Source organism: Cottoperca gobio, chromosome 7 (genome assembly GCF_900634415.1).
Source record: "Cottoperca gobio chromosome 7, fCotGob3.1, whole genome shotgun sequence".
In the NCBI taxonomy this organism is placed as follows: domain Eukaryota; kingdom Metazoa; phylum Chordata; class Actinopteri; order Perciformes; family Bovichtidae; genus Cottoperca; species Cottoperca gobio.
This window is the reverse complement of record NC_041361.1, coordinates 15,955,506-15,976,564: the sequence shown is the minus strand read 5'-3', so window position 1 is coordinate 15,976,564 and position 21,059 is coordinate 15,955,506. Positions and strand designations below refer to the sequence as shown.

General features: G+C 42.0%; 1 protein-coding gene across 1 annotated transcript in view; it reads right to left on the bottom strand.

The window, feature by feature from the left end:
• Positions 1 to 21,059, bottom strand: part of bsna (bassoon presynaptic cytomatrix protein a) — a 119,093-nt gene that overhangs the window by 66,718 nt on the left and 31,316 nt on the right. Inside the window, exons 2-3 of the mRNA XM_029435940.1 lie at positions 15,546 to 15,829; positions 14,120 to 15,170 (exon numbers count right to left, since the gene is read on the bottom strand). Coding sequence (XP_029291800.1) covers positions 14,120 to 15,170; positions 15,546 to 15,829 — 1,335 coding nt within the window. The remainder of the gene's footprint in view (positions 1 to 14,119; positions 15,171 to 15,545; positions 15,830 to 21,059) is intronic.

Below are 21,059 nucleotides of genomic sequence, written 5' to 3'. Positions count from 1 at the left end.
CTTTTTAAGTATTGAATTTACCTTGTAATACATGTGGTAAAATGCTCTTACTCGAGTAGTATATTCCAACTGTAGCTATAAATCTTTGACACAACACGAGCTGCTAAATGCATGCGGCACGTTACGCAGGGAAAACTAAATGTTGATGGAGCCATTTTTCCTCACTGTTTTTCCTTGCCAGAGGCTTGTGGTTATAATGACCACCTGCCAGCACTGAATTCTGACATTCTACTTTGAAGAGACAGAGTATCAAAAGTGCATTTCCTCTACTCAGCCAATACGGCTCAAAATCCAATTTAATGTAGATGTATTTTTCAAACAGAAGCCTGCACTCTGGCTCTGTGACAACCTCTGGAGAAAACAAGCTCCGTGTCACTTTAAGACACTATTACTTCATTCAGCCATAATGGTTTGAGAAGATCAAGCCTCTACTCTACATACTGCTCAAAGAGAATCCTACATTATGGCTCAGCAGTGGACTCAGTTCCAATAATAGTATTGTTTTTCTTCATCTCATCGGTGCCCTCAGGCTTCATCTTGATAAAACAGTGCTCGTCTTGTTTTGCATCACTGGCAATTGGCAAAGCTAGTTACTGACGTCCAGAATCTTAACACCGCTCTTGTTGTCCATTACAGCTCTTCTTCAGTGGTTTGGATGTTTGCAGAGCCTCACTTTGGCCCAGCAGCTGCATACAGTTTGCTTTTCAAGCAACTTTGATCCCTGCAGAGTTCCGTCTGCTTCATTTAGTCTAAAATCTACCATCACGTCTCCAGGCCTACACGCCGCAGATTGCAGAGTCATTTTTCCATGTCAGTGGTAATGTAATGCAGGTGCATAACCGAGGGGAAGGAAGGTTCTTTTCCCACTCTGCCACTATGGCACCAGATGCACAGGATTGCAATTATACAGTTTTACATTTCAGTCTTATTTTCCAACGCATGTCATGCTTTCATGTGCTTTTGCAACCTTCCAGTCAGCCACTGGTGTCAATCCAATTCATCAACAAGTCAACTCTTCAAACTTTCAACAGATGCATCAAACTCTAAGTCTGCATGTTGTCCATGCATCGTTTGCATCTGTGTAACACTGGATGTACACTACAGTACACGGACAAAAGTCCTGCTCATTAACTTTTGCATACTTTTGTTCTTGCGCTGTTTTTCACGAGTGAGTCCCTTGAGAAATAATACTTCTACAGCATACAGCAATTTCAACTAAAGTGAGCTTCAACCTCATAATGCTCTCACAACGTATCTCAACTTCACTGAACCTATACTCCACCAGCCATTTTAGACTAGTAGACTTTAGTGTACGTTCTAGTAGCAGAGATATTGAAATTTTGGTCAATTGAACGTTTTGTAGACAAGAAAATCAGCGATTACTCAACACATTTAAAGAGTCCTGTACAGCCAATATTATTCTTTTAGTAACGATGCTGTAAAACTCCCTTTCTCTGTTGTAATGAAGCATTGTGGCTCGACACCTTTGTATCTTCAAAAGCCTCAGTTTCAACTGTGTGTTTTTTAAATCTCTCGGGGTGAGATACCCACCTTAATATTCATCTATCACACCTCCACCCCTAAATAAATAAAAAGAATCCTCCATTGGCTCCCAGCTTCAGCTTCATGTTCTTCCGCTTCTCACCCCGGTGTGGGAATTCCCCTCTTCTCTTCCGCTGCATCGTCCCTTTACCTTTGGGTTTTAACTTGTTGAGAATCACACATTGAGTCTTTTTCTGTGTGTGTGAGGGGTGCTGTTAATCAGCTGTGTAGCCCAGGGGAGGGAACAGCTCTCCTCACTGACCCATTTAAAGGCAACATGGTGGAGAGAGGAGAAGAAAGTAGGACAGGAAAAATACAAAACTTAAAAAGGTACTGCACACAGTAACTCACAGGCCAATACACGGACAGCACACACCTATCTCCTTGACTCCCTGGAGATCTGCTGTTTTTGTACCAGAGATGAACATATTGATCCGTCTCTCTTTGTCTCTTTCCCCACACATTATGCCTTTATGTCAAACGAGTCTTCACATAAGTGCCCTCAGGAGATCATAAACTGGTTACATTACTCTTGTAAAGAGATGTTTTTCTTATGGATGGTGTAGTAGTATGTCCCTGATGGTAAGGCTCTCTCATTGACGGTCCCCAGGAGGGCCATTCAGCCTCTCATACAGCCTCCACTTCCAAACACCACTAACTGCAACCACTAACAATAGTAACACACCATGGAAAAGCTCTCACACACTCTCATAGGAATTCATTTTGTCTTGACTTATGATACGCACTCAGAGACTTTTAAGGTGAAGATGAAAAGCTGGTGGGATACAGTGACAGTTTAAACTTCCTCTAAATGTCAAACTGTAAGTCAGCAACACAACACATGTTTTAGCTGAAGCCAACAAAATGAGGGAGTGATGAAGGATTATTTCCACAGATACATAACTATCTGTCTCAAACTATTTATAGAGGATGTGCTCACCTGCACTGAAAAATTGAACAGGACACATTTTGGTACAGTTTGTCTCCTTGCAAACTTCCCTCGCCGCTCCTCTGTGCCTCTAAAGAGGGAACAAACTCATTGCCCTCCTTCTCATCCTCCTGCCACGGTTGTCTTTCTATAGGAGTTGATCTGTTGTAACCACTGCCGTCAGTAAAACAAGTCTCAGATAATGCTGCAATACTCAATGCCTTTAAATCAAAGGTACAACTCTCGCTTTGCTGCTGCTTTTAATGTGGTTATACAATGCTTTTAGTTCTGCACTATGAATCTTATTCTTTCTAAGTCTTCACACCTTCCGTCGCAGACTGAAAAAACACCTGTTTCGAATGCACCTTGGCCAATAATGATAATAATAATAATAATAATAATAAAACAAAACCCTTATGTTTGACAGAAGCGTCAGCTAAATGTAATGTAGTCTGATGTAATAATCTCTAATTACATTTTATTTGTTTAACTTCTCCACACATTTAAATAAGTTAAACTAAACTGTGTAGTCACAAAATGAAGTAACTCACAGATCTCTATGAAAGTGTTTGATCTGTGTATTTGCTTCAATTGAAAGGAAATAAGTCTGATTCATTTGTTTTTAACGCAATGATCTACTGCTTAATTTGCTCTCACAAAAGGAAGTTGCAATACCAATACATTGCAATATACACATTGGTGACAAATGAAAGGAAATGAATCCTCGCTATATAGCACAACCTTTTATTCCGGCAGCTTTATGTTTACACAAACAGAGATGGAGCTGTAACTCATCCACAAAACAAGAAAGTGATGAGGAAGAGAAGAGGAACATTTAGGGAAAAAGGATGATAAGAAGATGAAAGAGGAGAGAAAAAGGGAGACAGATTGAGGGGTGGAGGCAGACTGAATAGGGAGGACAGAAGGAGGAACAAAGGGTAGAAGAAGAAAGGGAGAGATGTAATAGTGGGACAAGTGAGGGAGGATGATGTAGAGGAGAAAAAGGCAGTCGAGACCTGCAGGAGAGGAGAGGAGGCATTAACAGTGAGGTGGACAAACTGCGAGAGATTTTGGAGAAAAAAAAGAATTCCAGCGAAGAAAGGCAGAGGGATACAATGAGCGGAGGAGGAGGGGGATGAGAGGGGAGTGAACTGAGAAGACAGAGGACAGTGGGCAGGAGGAGTAATCAGGGGGTTGAGGTGAGGTGAAAAACATTGCAAAACAACTCCATCATAAATAAAGACGAGAGCGTGAGTAGCGTTTGAAAGAAAGAGAAGATTCATGAGGGTGCATAAATTGAGCAACCTCCGAGACTCCAGACAACAGACTGGGAGCGCTTGATTTATGTCACAATAGAGGCGAAAGAGTATTTTCTGCACAAACAGTATTTTAGGAACAAAAAAATAACAAACAGGATTTGTCACAACAAATGAATAAAACGAAGCTCTTCGTCGGTCTTAAGTCTCATCACACGAACAGAAACATCTTGAAATGATACTTGCAGTTCCCGACTGACTGAACTGAGTGAGACAAACTCAGCGCGCTGTCTCAGTACACGTCATCTGCAGGTATTTAAAGAACCGACTGTGAAAAGACAAGTTAGCACGCAATGCCGGGTAGAGACGTCTGAAAGAAAAAAAAACCCACAGCAGTGAGTACTCTGAGAGTTGGGAGTCTTCCGGTGAGAGAGGGGATATACGGTACGTACATATGGTTTGAGAGAGCTGAAACTCAGTTTAAGATGTTTAATGGACCTGACAGATTCAGGACAGACATGTATTAGCACAGAAGTTTAAGGTCATTAAACTAACATCAAATAGTCAACCAAAATGTTCAAATATTAAAGGCACTCGTAATATACTCCCTCACGGAGCCTATTACATCGGTGTGATTTCAAGGATCGGTTGGAAACCTGTTGGACGTATTTGGGGTCACGTTGTTTAGTTTGAGAAACAACAGTCTCAATGACTGGCAGAAATTAGTAGTTCAAATAACTTTTGAAGCTTTACCCGAAGAAAGCATAGTGCCTGTCTTCATTTCACAGCTTTAAAACATCCACAAACAAGAATCCAAGTATTATAGATACAAGAATATTCCAGAAGGATTGAGAGATTGTGCAAGAAAGTATGTTTAAATATTCAGATATCTAAGCATGAAACTTCACCAAAGATGTTTTGTGCTACAGAAAAGTGAAATGCTTATTTATTTGCCCTATGACATTTTCCACATTACATTTCAGGAGGAATGTAAGATGAGACTCTCATCCACTCAAGGTCAAGTGAGTGACAGGACCTGCAACAAAACTTCCTTAACTATTTGAAACGCTCAAAAATGACTTCAGAGTTTGAATCTTTTCCACGATGTAATGCAATGTCACATACAGAATACGGCATATTTTGTATGAGCTTAATTATAACTGAAGGTACATAACGTTATTGAGGTATGTTGGGTTTCTCTGAAATACACATTAGGAACTTGTAAGCTGAGACAAAAAGAGTCTGCCCCTATTTGTTAAAATGAATTCAAATAAAATTATGAATACCTTGCACATGAAGACATTATTTCCAATCGTGAATACATTAAATTACCACCTTTACAAGTTCAGTGCCCTTCAGAAGCCAACGCATCTGCCTCAGTTAAAAGATTTAAGATTACCAGATGGTTATTTCTTTCATGACTGCGTCATATTTTGATGACTAATTTGATAAGAAACTGGCTGGGAAAAAACAAAGAAGAAGAAAAACCACTTACAGAAAGGTTACTTGTTTTGCAGGTTTCTTAATGCATATTGTATGACTGCTTAAAAAAGGGAAAGGAGTTTGGTGGTACTGAATAAGTCAAGAGCTCTGAGAGAGACAGAGCAGTGGATGAACAAAGTCGAAGAGTAAATGGCAGAGGCTGAAATGAACAAGTTTCCTGCAAAGATATCAGAACAAAAGAGGACAATGAAGGTGATTTGTGAAAAGAGAGTAGAAAGAAAATAGAAATAAAAAGAGAAATGTAATAGACAGTGGAGGAGAAAAGGAAAATGATGCAGGGATGAAGAAAGTGGGGAGGCTATATTTTCTCTCAAAGCCGGACGGTGATTACAAAGTTGCCCGTTTGAATTCCACCTGGGAAAATCTGGGTGGGAGAGAGAGGATGGAAAAAGGAGGAAGAGAGGACAAGAAGAAAGGAACAGATGGAAAGGAGGCGGGTGGACGGAGGCATGGAGAGGAGAAAGAGGAGAGAAGGAGAAGGAGGAGAGAAGAGGATGTCGAGCCGTTTTATTATTAATTGTAGTGAGATGTCCTGAAGTGCAGGAGCGAACCGCTCATCCATTAGAGCTCTGTCGTTCCTGCTGCTGCTCTCTATTTCTGTTCTGATTTCTTTCTAAATAGAGAAGCATGACTCACTCCTCCTCTCTCCTTGTCCCTTTTAGTTTCAGGCCCTCGTTTTCAGTGCATGGCAGCAGTTTTGGACTGATATAATCTCATGAAGGCCAATACTGATACATTTATTCTCAGAGTTGTGGACCACTGTCATTAGCAAAAATTGTGTTTATACCCATTTTAAACACTGCAGTATTATCAGTCCCCTTGAAAGACTTGAAAGAATATTCAGGAGGGAGGAAGTCATTTCCTATTGATCGCTGGATTTAGATCGTTTCATATTCACATCTCTTTGATTTGAACAGTAACAGTCATTTACACTTCTTTGGGGGAAATGTCTGAGAGAAGTGAGCAACAGTCAGAGAGAAGCAGTGACCACAATTACAGACAATTACAGAGAAACTGAAGCTGAACAGACTAGAAATTGTTCTGACACACACACACACACACACACAGGTTGTACAATTGACATGAGAGCCACAGTGAAGTGAATTATTGTGACGTGGACATCCCAAGCTGATGATGATGATGGCTCGAATCAATTTAGTTACACTGTGAGTGTGTGTGTGTGAGAGAGACAGAGACAGAGAGAAAGAGAGAGAGAGAGAGAGAGAGAGAGAGAGAGAGAGAGAGAGAGAGAGAGAGAGAGAGAGAGAGAGAGAGAGAGAGAGAGAGAGAGGTGGAGAGAGAGAGAAAGGGAGAGAGAGGAGAGAGAGAAAGAGACCTTCTCTCTCTCTTTTCCTGCTCTCTCCTCTATCTCGCTCTATTTCGTGTTTGCTCTCGCTCTCTCAGCCTCGCTCTCTCTTTCTGTCTCTCTCTCGCCATTTCTCTCTCGTTCTCTCTCCCTTATCTCTCTCGTTCCACGCTCTCGCTCTTCCTCTCTCTTCTCGCTCTCTCTCTCTCTCTCTCTCTCTCTCTCGCGCTCTCTCTCTCTCTCTCTTAGAGAGAGAGAGGGGGGGGAGAGGGGGGTGAGATTTGTTCTCTGACCATGTAAATCTAAATCAGACTTGGTCATCATATTTCACTTGCATAAATTAGTTTGGACATTTATTTAGTCGTTGTTGACTAAATGTCACACAGTTTATGGAACATTATGCAGCTTTGTGTCTTAAATATTCTTCTTGCTGTTTCCACGCTCCATTAGTTTGTTTCTCTCTCTTGCTCTGCTCATCAATTTACAGATTGTTACACTTTCATTTATTCATTTTATTTTATTTATTCAAAGAACGAGATCACAGGTACAAGCGGCCGAAATGTGTTTTCTCAGACGGGTGGCTGGCGTCTCCCTTAGAGATAGGGTGAGAAGCTCAGCCATCCGTGAGAGACTCGGAGTAGAGCCGCTGCTCCTTTACGTTGAAAGGAGTCAGTTGAGGTGGTTCGGGCATCTAGTAAGGATGCCAGCTGGGCGCCTCCCTAGGGAGGTGTTCCAGGCACGTCCAGCTGGGAGGAGACCCCGGGGAAGACCCAGGACTCGGTGGAGAGATTATATCTCCTCACTGGCCTGGGAACGCCTCGGGATCCCCCAGTCAGAGCTGGAGGATGTGGCCCGGAGAAGGGAAGTTTGGGGTTCCTTACTGGAGCTGCTGCCCCCGCGACCCGACCCCGGATAAGAGGTAGACGATGGATTTACAAGTAGAAAAGAAAGTCGGGGAAAGAATATGTGAACATATGAGAGAGCAGCTGCATGCAGGGACAGAAGAAGGAACAGAAGAAGAAAATATTTGAATAATGAAACGAAAATAAACAAAAACTAACTCCACTCCATTAACCTTAATGGCCTCCATAGTGCAGATAGCAACCTTTAGAATGACCAATCAGTGCTTTGGGAACTTCTCACACATGTACACACACATAATTAAATGCACACAGACGAAATTCATTAAATTACCCACATTAACCTTTTGGCCACTGTGGCATTTTCCTGAGGCAGAGTGTCTGACTGTGTGAGTGAGAATATGTTATAATGAGATCGTTGCTATAGCAGCAAACAATGAGTTTCATGTAGAAAGAAACTCCTCTGACGGCCCGTCAATAATCACTTATTTCAGTTCCATAAAGGAAATTTCAATATTTTGAAAATGGGTTTTATTCCCAAAATGATAGCCATTCTGACTCTGGGTCGTACTTACTTTGCACTCGCCACCTATGTTGAAGATATTCAGGAAATGTGACTCCAGCAAAACAACATACAACAGAGCAAGCAACACAAAACTCCTAAAGCTTTCCAGATAAAGTCATATTTGACTATTATATTCCTGCAGTTTGAGCAGCCCCATTTGGCAACTAACCGCATATGGATCCAGATTTGGGAAAGTTAGCGGCTAACCAGACAAACCAAAAACCACCAATATAGGCCTTTTTGTGGTAGCAAAACATCACTGCACTAGTTCACTATAACTATTGATGAGGAGCATCTGAACGCACAATCAACTTTGTTTTTTACAAGGTTAGACTGTCTCCTGTGGGGAGGATGAGCTGTTTCAGTCTGGCATTTTGGTCCTTTGAAGGACACGTCTTTAGGGCTGTGTCCTTTGCAGGATCCAGCCTCTCAATTGAAATCTTACTTATATAATGTTAACACACACACACACACACACACACACACACAAATATATAACAATACACACAAACACACACCACGTGTGCACAAACACATCAATGCAGATTAAATGTCACAATCCCTAATCAGTTTCCTTCAGATGTGCAGACTCACACACACACACATTTAGACACACACTCAGGTGGACTGGGTGCAGTAATCCTAATAATTGTTCCGACAGCAGTGATGACAGCTGTGACAGCCTGAAGGACAGACTGGACAGAGAAATGGCCTCATTCACTCATTCACTAACACCTGCTTATACAGTGTCAGTGTCGTGTGTGTGTCATGTTGTGTCATCATGAGGACGCTGTTCCACCAGACGCTGAGTTATTCTGCTTGTAATGTTTTCATGTTGAATTCTGAGACTGTCGCATAAATATACACAACATACACCACAGTTTCTGAAACACGCCTGTCCATTTCAAGCTCAATTACATGAGACAGGACTGATAAAAGGAAAAGTGAGCAAACTAAAGCAAAATTAGAGGCAGAGAGGACAGAGGGGACAGGATAAACCTAGTGACTTTTTACTTCCCAGTTCCAGGAGACACTGCCTCCCCCTTACATATTTAATTTCTACCGCTATTTATATTTAAAAAAAACTTTGCTAAATTATTGATAAATCTAGCGAGCGCTACCCTCCGTGTTTCTCTATCACACAGCGTTCCTGTCTTTCTCAAACACCAACACTCATCTACATCGCTTTTGTTTAATACATTCATTTTTCAATAAAGCCACAAAGTTGTATTCTGTCACAGTGGACATTCAAGTGAATGGTGAAGAGAGGAGTGACCTGTTCAAAGAAATTACAAGAATTAGACAACTCTATTATCTGACAATTAGCACTTGAGCATATTAATACATTTGAATCTATTTAGAAATTAGATCTGCTTGGCAAATATTTGCATTCAGTGTGTTCATGGCAAAGTGGGAAAACACAAACGCAGTGGAAATTAAGTTTACATGAATGGTTAGCGAGCTCACTGAGCACAACATAAAACCTAAGAAAGAGAATAACTTCTTGAAGAAAAGTAAAACATATCTGGTCAAAATGTCACTACTGAGATGGCGTTTGATATTACCTGCGACCACAGTGTGAAACTATATAAGCTATAAACTATATAACTAGACTAATCTACAGCCACTGTAGCGTAGGCACTTTGAGCCAAATGCTGACATCCACATGTGTTTGAGAAAGACAGGAACGCTGTGTGATAGAGAAACACAGAGGCTAGCGCTCACAATGATTATGTTAGGATGCCGATGTTTAGCAGGTATATTGTTTGCCATGTTGACCACCATGAGAATTCACAGTGAGCGTGTGAGCGTGTTGATGATGTTTCTATCGCGGCTGGTGTGAAACTAATTTTTTTTAAATATCCAGGGGGGGAAGATGAGGAGTCATTTAGGACGAAGAAGCAAACGAAAATGTTTAACTGGAGAGACAAGGAGATTCGGGAACTTCTGTCGGTCAGGGGCAACGCCAAAGCCAAACGTCAGACAAATTCAAGGTTTGGCCAGAGACTTGTTGGTTTATGACCAAATTATGAACCGGCTATGTGACGGCTGTGTTATCGGCAACCCGGTGTGTGCTACCTACTTGTGTGAAAGAGAAACTCCAGACCTGATTCTCTGAACATTGTCCGGAGTTCATATGAAAAAATGGCTTTAATGTAGCATGTTTGCATGCTAATATCAGCTAATTATCACTAAACACAAAGTACAGCTGAGGCTGATTGGAATCAGGGTCATTAGGTTTACAGGTACTTATAGTGCTCAACGATAAGTCGCAGGAACGCCAAGGGATTCCACAGTTGAGATATTTCAAGAAACAAATTTAATGTCAACCTCATATACAGGAAACGTCTAAAAGGCAATCCATCTAATGGCTGTGGAGGTATATCAGTCTCAAGCAAAGTGGTGGACAGACCAACTGGCTCACAGGCTGACATCGTCATCCCTAGAGTAATAATGCTAGCATGGCAAAAAAATCTAGGCCTTTCAGATTTAGATGAGTACATTTAGCTTAACTGCCTTCAATCAGTCAAACGTCCTCAACAAAAACTGTGCTTCTGTGATCTCATCACTCTTTGACGTCATCTTTCCCTCCCCCCAACTTCCCTCATTTTTCTGTCTTTTTCCCTACTGTTGTACTTACTGTCTTTTGTGTGTGTGTGTGTGTGTGTGTGTGTGTGTGTGTGTGTGTGTGTGTGTGTGTGTGTGTGTTGGTGCCCGTCTTCCCTCTGGACCGAAGGCTGCACGTGATTCAGCTCTTCATGTCGGTTTTCCCCTAAGCCTCTATGCATTTCTCTTTCCATCTGTTTTCACCGATCCTTCGTAAATTCATCTCACTTTAAATATATTAACTTTAATACATCTGTGTTTCTCTGAATGTCTATTTATCCATTTTAATTTCATTGTGATTTCCTCTCTTTTAATTGTCTAGCCTTTTCTTTGTCTATACGCCTAATCGTTGTGTATCTTCTCCAGAAAAAAGGTCTGGAGAAGATGGAGAGCTTCTTAACCACACACACACACACACACACACACACACACACACACACACACACACACACACACACACAATCTTCTTCTTGGGTGTGTGTGTGTAACAGTTAATGGCGTTGATTTCTCACGGTCTAAATAACATTTTTAACCATTCTTTCTCTTTGCTGTGTGTGTGTATATTTATCACTGTCACTACACAGTAGTACTTATATATAACCCTGTACATTATCTCTAGGTATATCTTGAGGCAGTGATAGTACATTACAGTACGGTGCTATAGACAACTGTGCTCCCCAGAGACCCTGAAGGCATCACGGTGCCTCAATGTAAATATGACGCGAGTCATTCTCAATCTGCCTGACTGACTGATTTACACACATCCTTGCTTCTTTCTGTCTTTTCTTTCTTCTTTCAAATGTTCTTCCATCTACGCTTCTTTCCAGCATCATTCCTTCCTTAAATACGTACCTTTCCCTTCTGTTAACCTACAGGCTTCCCTCCTTAAGACTTACCTTCTTCCTCCCCTATATACTTAATTTCTTGCATCATTGTTCTAATACATACATCCTGGATTCTGTATTTTATTCTTCCCTTTCTAACTTTCTTACTTCCTTTACTTATTTGTCTTCCTTTCTATCCTTATCTGTTGCTTCCTTTCTTCTGTTCACCTCTAAGCCTGCGTCTGGATCGATAGAGGGGAGGTGAGAGAGAGAGCAGTCGGCCTTTACACTCCTTTCATTGTGGCGTGAGTGGAATCACTTTGGAGGATAGAAAAAAAGCATAACTGCAAAGAATGTCTGTGTTTTGTGATTCAGCTTCTCTAAGAACCTTCATTCACTCTCATCCTTTGCCTTTTTGCCCTTGCAGTCTATCTTTATTTTCCTATCTCTTTTCTCGCCGTCTGTTGCCTTTTCTCGACCTTCCACTCTTGAATTCATTCTTCCTATTATCTATCGCCATTTCTTGGTCAATGCATGTCCAGTCTTTTTATTTCACCCTTCGACTCTCCCTCTTGATCTTTCTTCTCCCTCCTCTCATGGTAAGAAAAAGCTTGTTTTGCCTCTGTTAATATTTGTGAAAACAAGGCTTCACTCATTTAACTGCTAATGGACTGTTGTAGGCCATGTTATATTATTTCAAAGTGACGAAAAAATCCTTCTCAAGCCATTTTCTTTGGTTGATTTTTTTGCTTGGTAACTTGTAGCATAACTACGATTGTTACCCAATTTTAGTGGTTGCTGTGACAATTTCTTAATGGCATGTTTGTTGAGAAACAGTGTGTTAGGAGTAGCATGTATCATGTAGTGTTCTGTCTCATGGTTCTACAGACTTATGACCCAAAAGCAAATTGCCCTTTGTAGCTGTGTGCCTTTCTAAGTACCATTTTATAAACTTTTGAATTGTAGAGTTATTATGATATAATATTAATATTATTTAATTTGTTTGAAACATTTAAATGAATGAATGCATGCATGAATTATTTAAATTACTAATTCAATTACCGAGGGTCAATGACTGGAAACCAAGCTTAGGTAGATCAAGTACCGAGGTGCAAGGTGCATGTAAATAGATGTATATCTACGTATACAGAAAAATACCCAAAGACAATTTAAAAAAACAAGAAAGTAGGGAGTAAGGATTAAACCAAGACATAGAATGGCTAGTGGAAGATTAAAGTAATGTAAAGTTACGAATAAAAGCAGACAGACAGAGCCGGATGTATGGAGGGGGCAGAGAGGTATTTAGAAAGAGAGAGAAAAAATATATAACTCGGCCTATAATCACTGATGATGATGAGAGCAAAAGAATGGAGAAAAGACAGTTAATTCCTCTGAGGTTCAGGTCTAACTGCATCCACAAAGTGAAGAGGAAGAAGTCCAACAGTGGAATGAAAAGCATTTTCTATTTGTGGTGAATGGTATTGATTGTCTGGGAGGAGATTCTGAATGTGTGTGCGTGTCTGTGTGTGCGTGTCTGTGTGTGTGACTGTGTGTGTGACTGTGTGTGTGACTCTGTGTGTGACTGTGTGTGTGACTGTGTGTGTGTGACTGTGCATAGTTCTGGTTCTAACGATTACGACCAAAGGCAACAGGCCATTTTGGTAAAGTTGGGCAAAGTCCCACCTGCTGCAACATAAGAATGTGTGGTTTTAGTGGTCCTAAGAAACTTTGGTTCTGGATTAATGTTCCTGTTTATGGTTGCTGCTGTTATTTATATTTTTTTAGTGGCTGAATATAATAGTTTTAGATAGTCCAATGCTTGCAATGTCAAGTGCACCGAGTGTGGGAAAAAAACAGTACACGTGCCTGTTGCCCCTCTGCAATTTGATTCACTGTTTGAGAATTACTGTTGTAGTAATTTGCTCCTAGTTGGCAGAAGTTAGAATTTATTTTAAAGAAGGTATGGTACGATATGGATTTACAGCACAATTCTGAAAGTCTGTCTTTTGAAGAGAAACTTGGGATGAAACAACTTATTGTTCTAAAAAAAAAAAAATAGGGGTGGTGATGGCCTAGTGGTCTAGTGGTATGCCTTCCGAACAAAACACTAGAAGGTCAGGAGTTCAATACCAGGCTGCCACAATTGTACCCCTGAGCAAGGTACTTGACCCTGAGTTGCACCAGGGAGACTGTCCCTGTACTTAGTTCAATAAGATAAGATAGATAAGTTCAATAAGAGCGTCTGCTAAATTACCTGTAACTAAAATTTCAATTAATGTGCAGTGGTTCTCCAGGAAAAAATGGCTAACTACTAGCTTCCATGTCTGTGTCTTTTTCAATGGGGATGGTACCATGTCAAGAACAGACTTTCAGGATCTCAAGCATCTTTCTGAGATGATTACCAAAAATGAAAGCCACAGGACAACGTAGTGAAATTTTGCAACATAGCTACCCAAACTGACATCGGCATTCAAACAGGGAATTGAGCAGTATACCAGCAAGTACAGGAAAACAGGTATGTGCCCAGTCAGATTATTACCTGAGTTAAACTATTAAATGTCAACTGCTTTTGCATCTGTGGAAAGTAGTTTCTGCCCCACCATTTTTTCCAGCCAATATGTTCTGAAAGATTTTTGCTTGCTGGACTACATACTGTATATGCATGTATCTGTGCATGAGGGCCTTTGTGTGTATACTGTACTGCATGTATATGTAACATTCATCTTACCTCCACCAGATGTGGCGTGGGGTTGAAGCCACACAGGTTACACACTTGGCTGTGACACTGCGTACAGGAGTTGTAGTTGGGCGGGTCGGAGCTGCCGATGTTCAGCTCCGTTTTACAAAGGGGACAGTTCACTTTAGGCTTCACAGGCTCTGGAGCAGGCACAGGGGCTGCCACAGGCTCCTGCTTTTGTGGCGCTTTCTGCAGATGAGCAGGTATTTGCTGATGTGGTTGTCCTTGTGGCCCTTTTTGATGATGTGCAGGCGACTGCTGTTGTGGCATTCCTTGTTGATGGGGCATGGTCTGCTGCTTCTGGGTCAGTCCACCCATCCGGGGACCTCCCATTTGGCTCGGTGGATAAGAGCCTCCCATATGGCTCGGTGCATGAGAACCCCCCATTTGGCTCGGTGCATGAGGACCCCCCATTTGGCTCGGTGCATGAGGACCACCCATTTGGCTCGGGGCATTTGGACCCCCCATTTGGCTCGGCGCATGAGAACCCCCCATTTGGCTTGGCGCATGAGGACCCCCCACTTGAATCGGCGCATGAGGGCCACCCATTTGATTCGGCGCATGAGGGCCACCCATCTGGCTCGGCGCATGAGGGCCACCCATTTGGCTCGGTGCATGAGGACCCCCCATTTGACTTGGTGCATGAGGGCCACCCATTTGACCCGGCACATGAGGGCCCCCCATACTGAATGATTTGGTAGCAGGGGCCCCTTGCTGTTGCTTGTTGTCAGGAGTTGTATTACTGAATACCACCTTGCCTCGTGCAGGGCTTGGCTGGGTGGAGGCGGTGGTTAGAGGGTCAACATTGATGAGGGTACTCGCCTGATTGAGCAGCGATGCCCCAAAGCCAAACAGTTTGGTCAGGCCATCCTGGGCAGGCGGGGGGGCCTGACTCTGAGGTCTGTGGGCAGGGGAGGAACCGGCGCTTCTGGTCTGGTCATGGGTACGCGCCATAGACTGATGCATTGGAGAACCGCGACCCAAATCGGGCTGGGATGGAGCCTTGGTCATGCCAGGAAGAGGCACAGCTCCAGGGTGGGGAATCCGTGGACCCCCAGGCTGGTTGAGGCCTCCTGTGGGACCTCCAACAGCTCCTGGAGCTCCGGGCCCTCTCTGGGAGTACTGGTCAGACCTCATGCCCTGCTGAAAGGACCCTGTATGAGTCTGGGGGCCGCCAGGGCCTTGGTGTCTCTGCAAGCCCGGGGAGGTATGAGGCTGAGTCTGAGGCCCTGGCTTGGACGCAGTGTACGTCTGGGGCTGGGACTGGGGATACTGCTGGGACTGGGAGAATGGCTGGGACTGGGAGTAGGGTTGAGTCTGGGCGTATGGCTGGGACTGGGAGTAGGGTTGACTCTGGGAGTAGGGTTGACTCTGGGAGTAGGGTTGACTCTGGGAGTAGGATTGAGTCTGGGCGAAGGGCTGAGACTGAGGCTGCTGTTGCTGTTGCTGTTGCTGTTGCTGTTGCTGTTGCTGTTGCTGTTGCTGCTGCTGCCGCTGGGTGGGCTGACTCTGTGCCAAAGGTTTGGGCTGTGCTGCTGTTGCCGGCTGTATTGGCTGAGGTGCAGGCTGCTGAGGCTGGACGATGGGTTTGGCTTGGTGGGACGGAGAGTGAATCTGCTGTTGGCTCTTAGAGCGAGGTGTGGTCATATCAATGCCAAGAGCCCTCTGCATCTGACAATTCAGACACAGCCACTCCTGGACCTGCAGACAGAGAGCAGACATGTTTGATGTTATTTTAACTTTCCCCTGGGAAAATCACTTTTTCTGTTTGACAATATAACAAATATGTTCTGTATCAGCTTGTGCCGACTCTTCATTGAAGCTGAATATCTAAAGTGAGTGAAATATTATTTATTATTTGTTTTTATGACTGTACCAATCCATCAAAATGGAAATATTCTAGATGTATTGTGCATCATCTTATACATAATTCCCCAAATTTAACGTGATATCTTTTGGATCTTCACTGGATTTTCAAATAAGGTTCTGCTTGGCTTACTAGGCCAGTAAGGTAGATGAGGTTACAATTAATGTTTGCTTTAGCCATGTAAAAGTTTAATCAATTAAACAAAAGAAAAGGAGAAGATAATTTATGGAGATAAGACACTATATATAAAACGTCAGTATGATGAATTGATTTTCCCTTTCAAGGCTAATTGATATAGATTACTTAAAATATCATGGGTGACTCAGACAAGGTGCACCGAAGTCTCATTTAAACCACATGGACACTGTATTCATTCAGCCAACTTCAAAGCTGCAGATAATAGAGAGAGTGCATTTGGATGGCTACACACAGAACATGGTCCATGTTTCTTCCCGTGGAAAACATAAGTGCACAAAGAATAGTTGTAATCAACTAGAAATAGAGGGAGAGAGAGGTAAATCAACCACAAATTGACTGCAGCGCTGAGTGATTGCTGAGCCAAAGCCGCACAAGTGAAAAAGCATTACATCTCTCACAGAAACACACATATAAATCCACACGGGTACACAGGTATGCACATGAAGTGACACGAGCGAGACACAAACAGATATAATAAGAGACACACACAGTCAAATGAACTGAATACGAAACACCCTTCAGCGTCTAAAAATAAAAAATAAAAACATCACCCCTCCTCCTCCTCTTCTCCATGTCTTCCTCCTTCCTTCTCTTCTGCCTCCAGATGAGAGCTGATACTCCCTTGTGTCCGGACCTTGCTTTGCTCTCTAATTTCTTCCGACTGCAAAAAAACACACAGCTCCTCTCTGAACTGAGTCAACCTGCTCTCGTCCTGTCTGTCCTACTGTAGCTTTGCATCCACCACAGCCACCCAGCTGCCATAAATCGTGCTATTTTAGCTCCTCTGCAGCCAGACCAAAGCTAGTAAATCTATGCACGATTCAAGCGTTGCTCCCATCCCCTTTCCTTCCCACAATGCAATGCGCAAATGTACTGAATCACCCCGCCCGCTACCCACTACCCCCCCCCCCCCCCCCCCCCACCACCCCCCTCTCCTGATTTTTTTTGCTAAAGGACAAGTTGGCTCCTTGAATTTGAAGGGAAGACGTGAAAAAAGAAATGTCTGCATCAGTCACGTACCCTAACTAAGCACTTCCTCCCACTGTGCTGTACAATCCTGCTTTGCAGTCTGGCATTTTCTAGTTTGACAGCATTACTGATCCCATGTTCTGTTAACTCAGCAGGCTACAGCCACTGTTACAGCCTGACATCCTCCTTAACATATTCTCTTTGTAGCTGTCTTTCCTCTCCTCTCTGCTTCTCTTTTCCCTGTTTTTTTTTCTCTTCTTCACATCCCCCCTACACTTTCCCATTTTTCCTTTCTCCGTCTTTACCCTCATTTTTCTGTTCTCTCTCTGATCAGCTTGGAAATGTAGGTCTCGTTCCTCGAATAGCTGAAGCTGAAGGAGATTTGAAAGTATAATTTTGCTGTACAGGCTCCTCCCACTTTGTACTGCCATAATTACATCTGATGAAGATGGCGAGAGGGAGATGAAGAGAGGTAGATAGGGAGAAAGAGAAGTAGGCTGATTTTAATGAGTCCCTGTCTATCCCTCTGCTTTATAAGCAACATCACAAGAGACCCTTGAATGCATGAGGGATAACGCGAGGGATGGAGGGAAGGGAAAGAGCAAGGAGAAGATGGAGAGGGAGCGAACATGGAGGGAGAGGAGTCAGCAGTTTTTTAATCCAGGAAGCTCTTCAGCTCTCATCATGTCAAGCTTAATCAACAGCACAGCAGCACAGAATATCTACTTCTGCTTCACTGTGGTTATAACCAGTGAACCCTTTACACACCTGAGTCCTGTGTTCACAATGAGGTATATTGTAATGAGGTAGCAGCGGAAAGACATGCATATACAGTTAGGTCCATAAATATTTGGACATTGACACAATTTTCATAATTTTGGCTCTGTACACCACCACAATGGACTTGAAATTACACACTCAATATGTACTTTAAGTGCAGACTTTCAGCTTTAATTTGAGGGTATTTACATCCAAATCAGATGAATGGTGGAGGAATTACAACACATTTTATACGTGGTATCCCCTTTTTAAGGGACCAAAAGCAATTGGACAATTGGCTGCTCAGCTGTTCCATAGCCAGGTGTGTGTTATTTCCTTGCTAGTTCATTTACAAGGAGCAGCTAAAAGGTCTAGAGTTCATTTCAAGTGTAGTATTTGCTTTTGGAATTTGTTTAGGTCAACTCTCAATAGGAAGTCTAAAGAGCTGTCACTATCAGTGAAGCAAGCCATCATTAGGCTGTAACATCAAAACAAACCCATCAGAGAAATAACAAAAGCATTAGGTGTGGCCAAATCTTAAAAAGAAAGAACGCACTGGTGAGCTCAGCAACACCAAAAGATCTTGAAGACCATGGAAGACAACTGTGGTGGATGACAGAAGAATTATTCTCCTGATGAAGAAAAAGCCCTTCACAACAGTTGACCAGATCAAGAACACTCTCCAGGAGGTAGGTGTATCTGTGTCAAAGTCAACAATGAAGAGAAGACTTCACAAGAGTAAATACAGAGGGTTCACCACACCATGTAAACCATTGGTGAGCTTCAAAAACAAGAAGACCAGATTAGAGTTTTCTAAAATGCATCTAAAAAAGCCTGTAAAGTTCTGGAACAACATCCTATCGACAGATGAGACAAAGATCAACTTGTACCAGAATAATGGGAAGAGAAGAGTATGGAGAAGGGAAGGAACTGCTCATGATCCAAAGCACACCACCTCATCAGTGAAGCATGGTGGTGGTCGTGTTATGGCGTGGGCATGTATGGCTGCCAATGGAACTGGTTCCCTTGTATTTATTGATGATGTGACTGCTGACAAAAGCAGCAGGATGAACTCTAAAGTGTTTCGGGCAATATTATCTGCTCATATTCAGCCAAATGCTTCAGAACTCATTGGACAGCGCTTCACAGTGCAGATGGACAATGACCCAAAGCAACCAAAGAGATTTTTAAGGCAAAGAAGTGGAATGTTCTGCAATGGCCAAGTCAGTCACCTGACCTGAATCCAATTGAGCATGCATTTCACTTGCTGAAGACAAAACTGAAGGGAAACTGCCCAAAGAACAAGCAGGAAGTGAAGACAGCTGCAGTAGAGGCCTGGCAGAGCATCACCAGGGACCAAACCCAGCGTCTGCTGATGTCTATGGGTTCCAGACTTCAGGCTGTCATTGACTGCAAAGATTTGCAACCAAATATTAAAAGTGACAATTTGATTTATGATTATGTTACTTTGTCCAATTACTTTTGGTCCCTTAAAAAGGGTATACCACGTACAAAATGTGTTGTAATTCCTCCACCATTCATCTGATTTGTATGTAAATACCCTCAAATTAAAGCTGAAAGGCTGCACTTAAAGTACATATTGATTGTTTAATTTCAAGTCCATTGTGGTCGTGTACAGAGCCAAAATGATGAAAATTGTGTCAATGTCCAAATATTTATGGACCTAACTTTTATTTCTAAGCCTAGAAAAATGAAACCAAAACTATCTGCATGGCTGTGGTTTGTGTGCTTCATGTAGCTTTAATACTGAACCTGATGTTTGCATCCGATTTACATCACACTATTTCTTTCTCCAATAAATGTACAGTTTGTAGCATAAACTACCGTACGCTTATTCTCAGTTCTTACACTATAATTATACAGTAAATATATATATATATACATATATAAAATATTTTATTTTTTACATATAGATACAGTACGTATACTTTCTTTAACCAGGCACTTCTTGTACATTTATACACCAGGTCATTATACCTTACACTACGTATTTCAATATGAGGAGGATATGGTAATTGTGAAATAATAGTATGGCATTTGTTTTATTTTGGTATACTGCAGTCTGAACTGGTTGCTGGTTATTACCAAAATCACTGACAGTACACTGTTTATTGGGCAGCAGGTATAACTGTAGGCTTAAGTTCAAGCAACATTTTCAGCAAAATATCCTCTTAACAGAGTGCAACAGGACTCGGTGTCAATGTGATGTAATAAGGTCATATATTGGGTGCGCTCACACAGAGCAACAGCACTAAGCCAAACTTAAAAAAAAAATGTATTCAGTTATTTCTCACTTAACCTTTAACCAGGGAGTTCCACTCAGATGAAAAGTAAGTTTAATTTAAAAATAAAAACTTGCTATCAAGCCCAAAATGTAGTCAATATCAAGCTTGGTGGTGGAATATTACAACTGTCATATCTTTGCTATCATTAACAGTCTTAAACATTAGCTGTTTGTGTCAAGAAGTTTTTCCACTGCAGACATTTTGACTTATATACAGTATATAGCAAGAAAAGCCCAGGTGTTACTAATAACATTAACGATGGCTCTGTTGTGTCACAGTAAGCCATGAGGGTGACACCAGTGACAATGAGCTAGCATAAACAATACCAGGATCCTGAAACTGAAATAGATTCATTTTATGTAAAAATATTATTAATTAAACATTTATCCTTTCATGTTTATTTCCTTAAGTACATTACTTTTATTGTATACTTACAGCAATACAAAATTATATAGTGTAGAATTGGGACACAGTATTTCTGCAAATGGAGCTCAATAAAAATCAAATAATAAAACATCAGCCTCAACCTCGTTTATGTGCAATCACAATCATCCGACCCGCCAAAACTGACTCAGGCCTGAGTCTGACTTGTAAACAACCACAGCTCTGACCGAGAATGTCAAAGGACAGCTTTGTCTTATGTACCTCTAAGCATTAGAGAACAGGTGTCCCCTCAAGTTAAAGCACATTTACTACTTCCTGTGTATGGTTCACAAACCAGTCAGTTTGCATATGGTATGGCGGCCAGCTCAGGCAATTTTCAGGCCTGTGGAAGTTATTACACAAATAAGTGGCTGCAAATGTCTTTTCTGAAAGGAGGCAAATGAGCCCT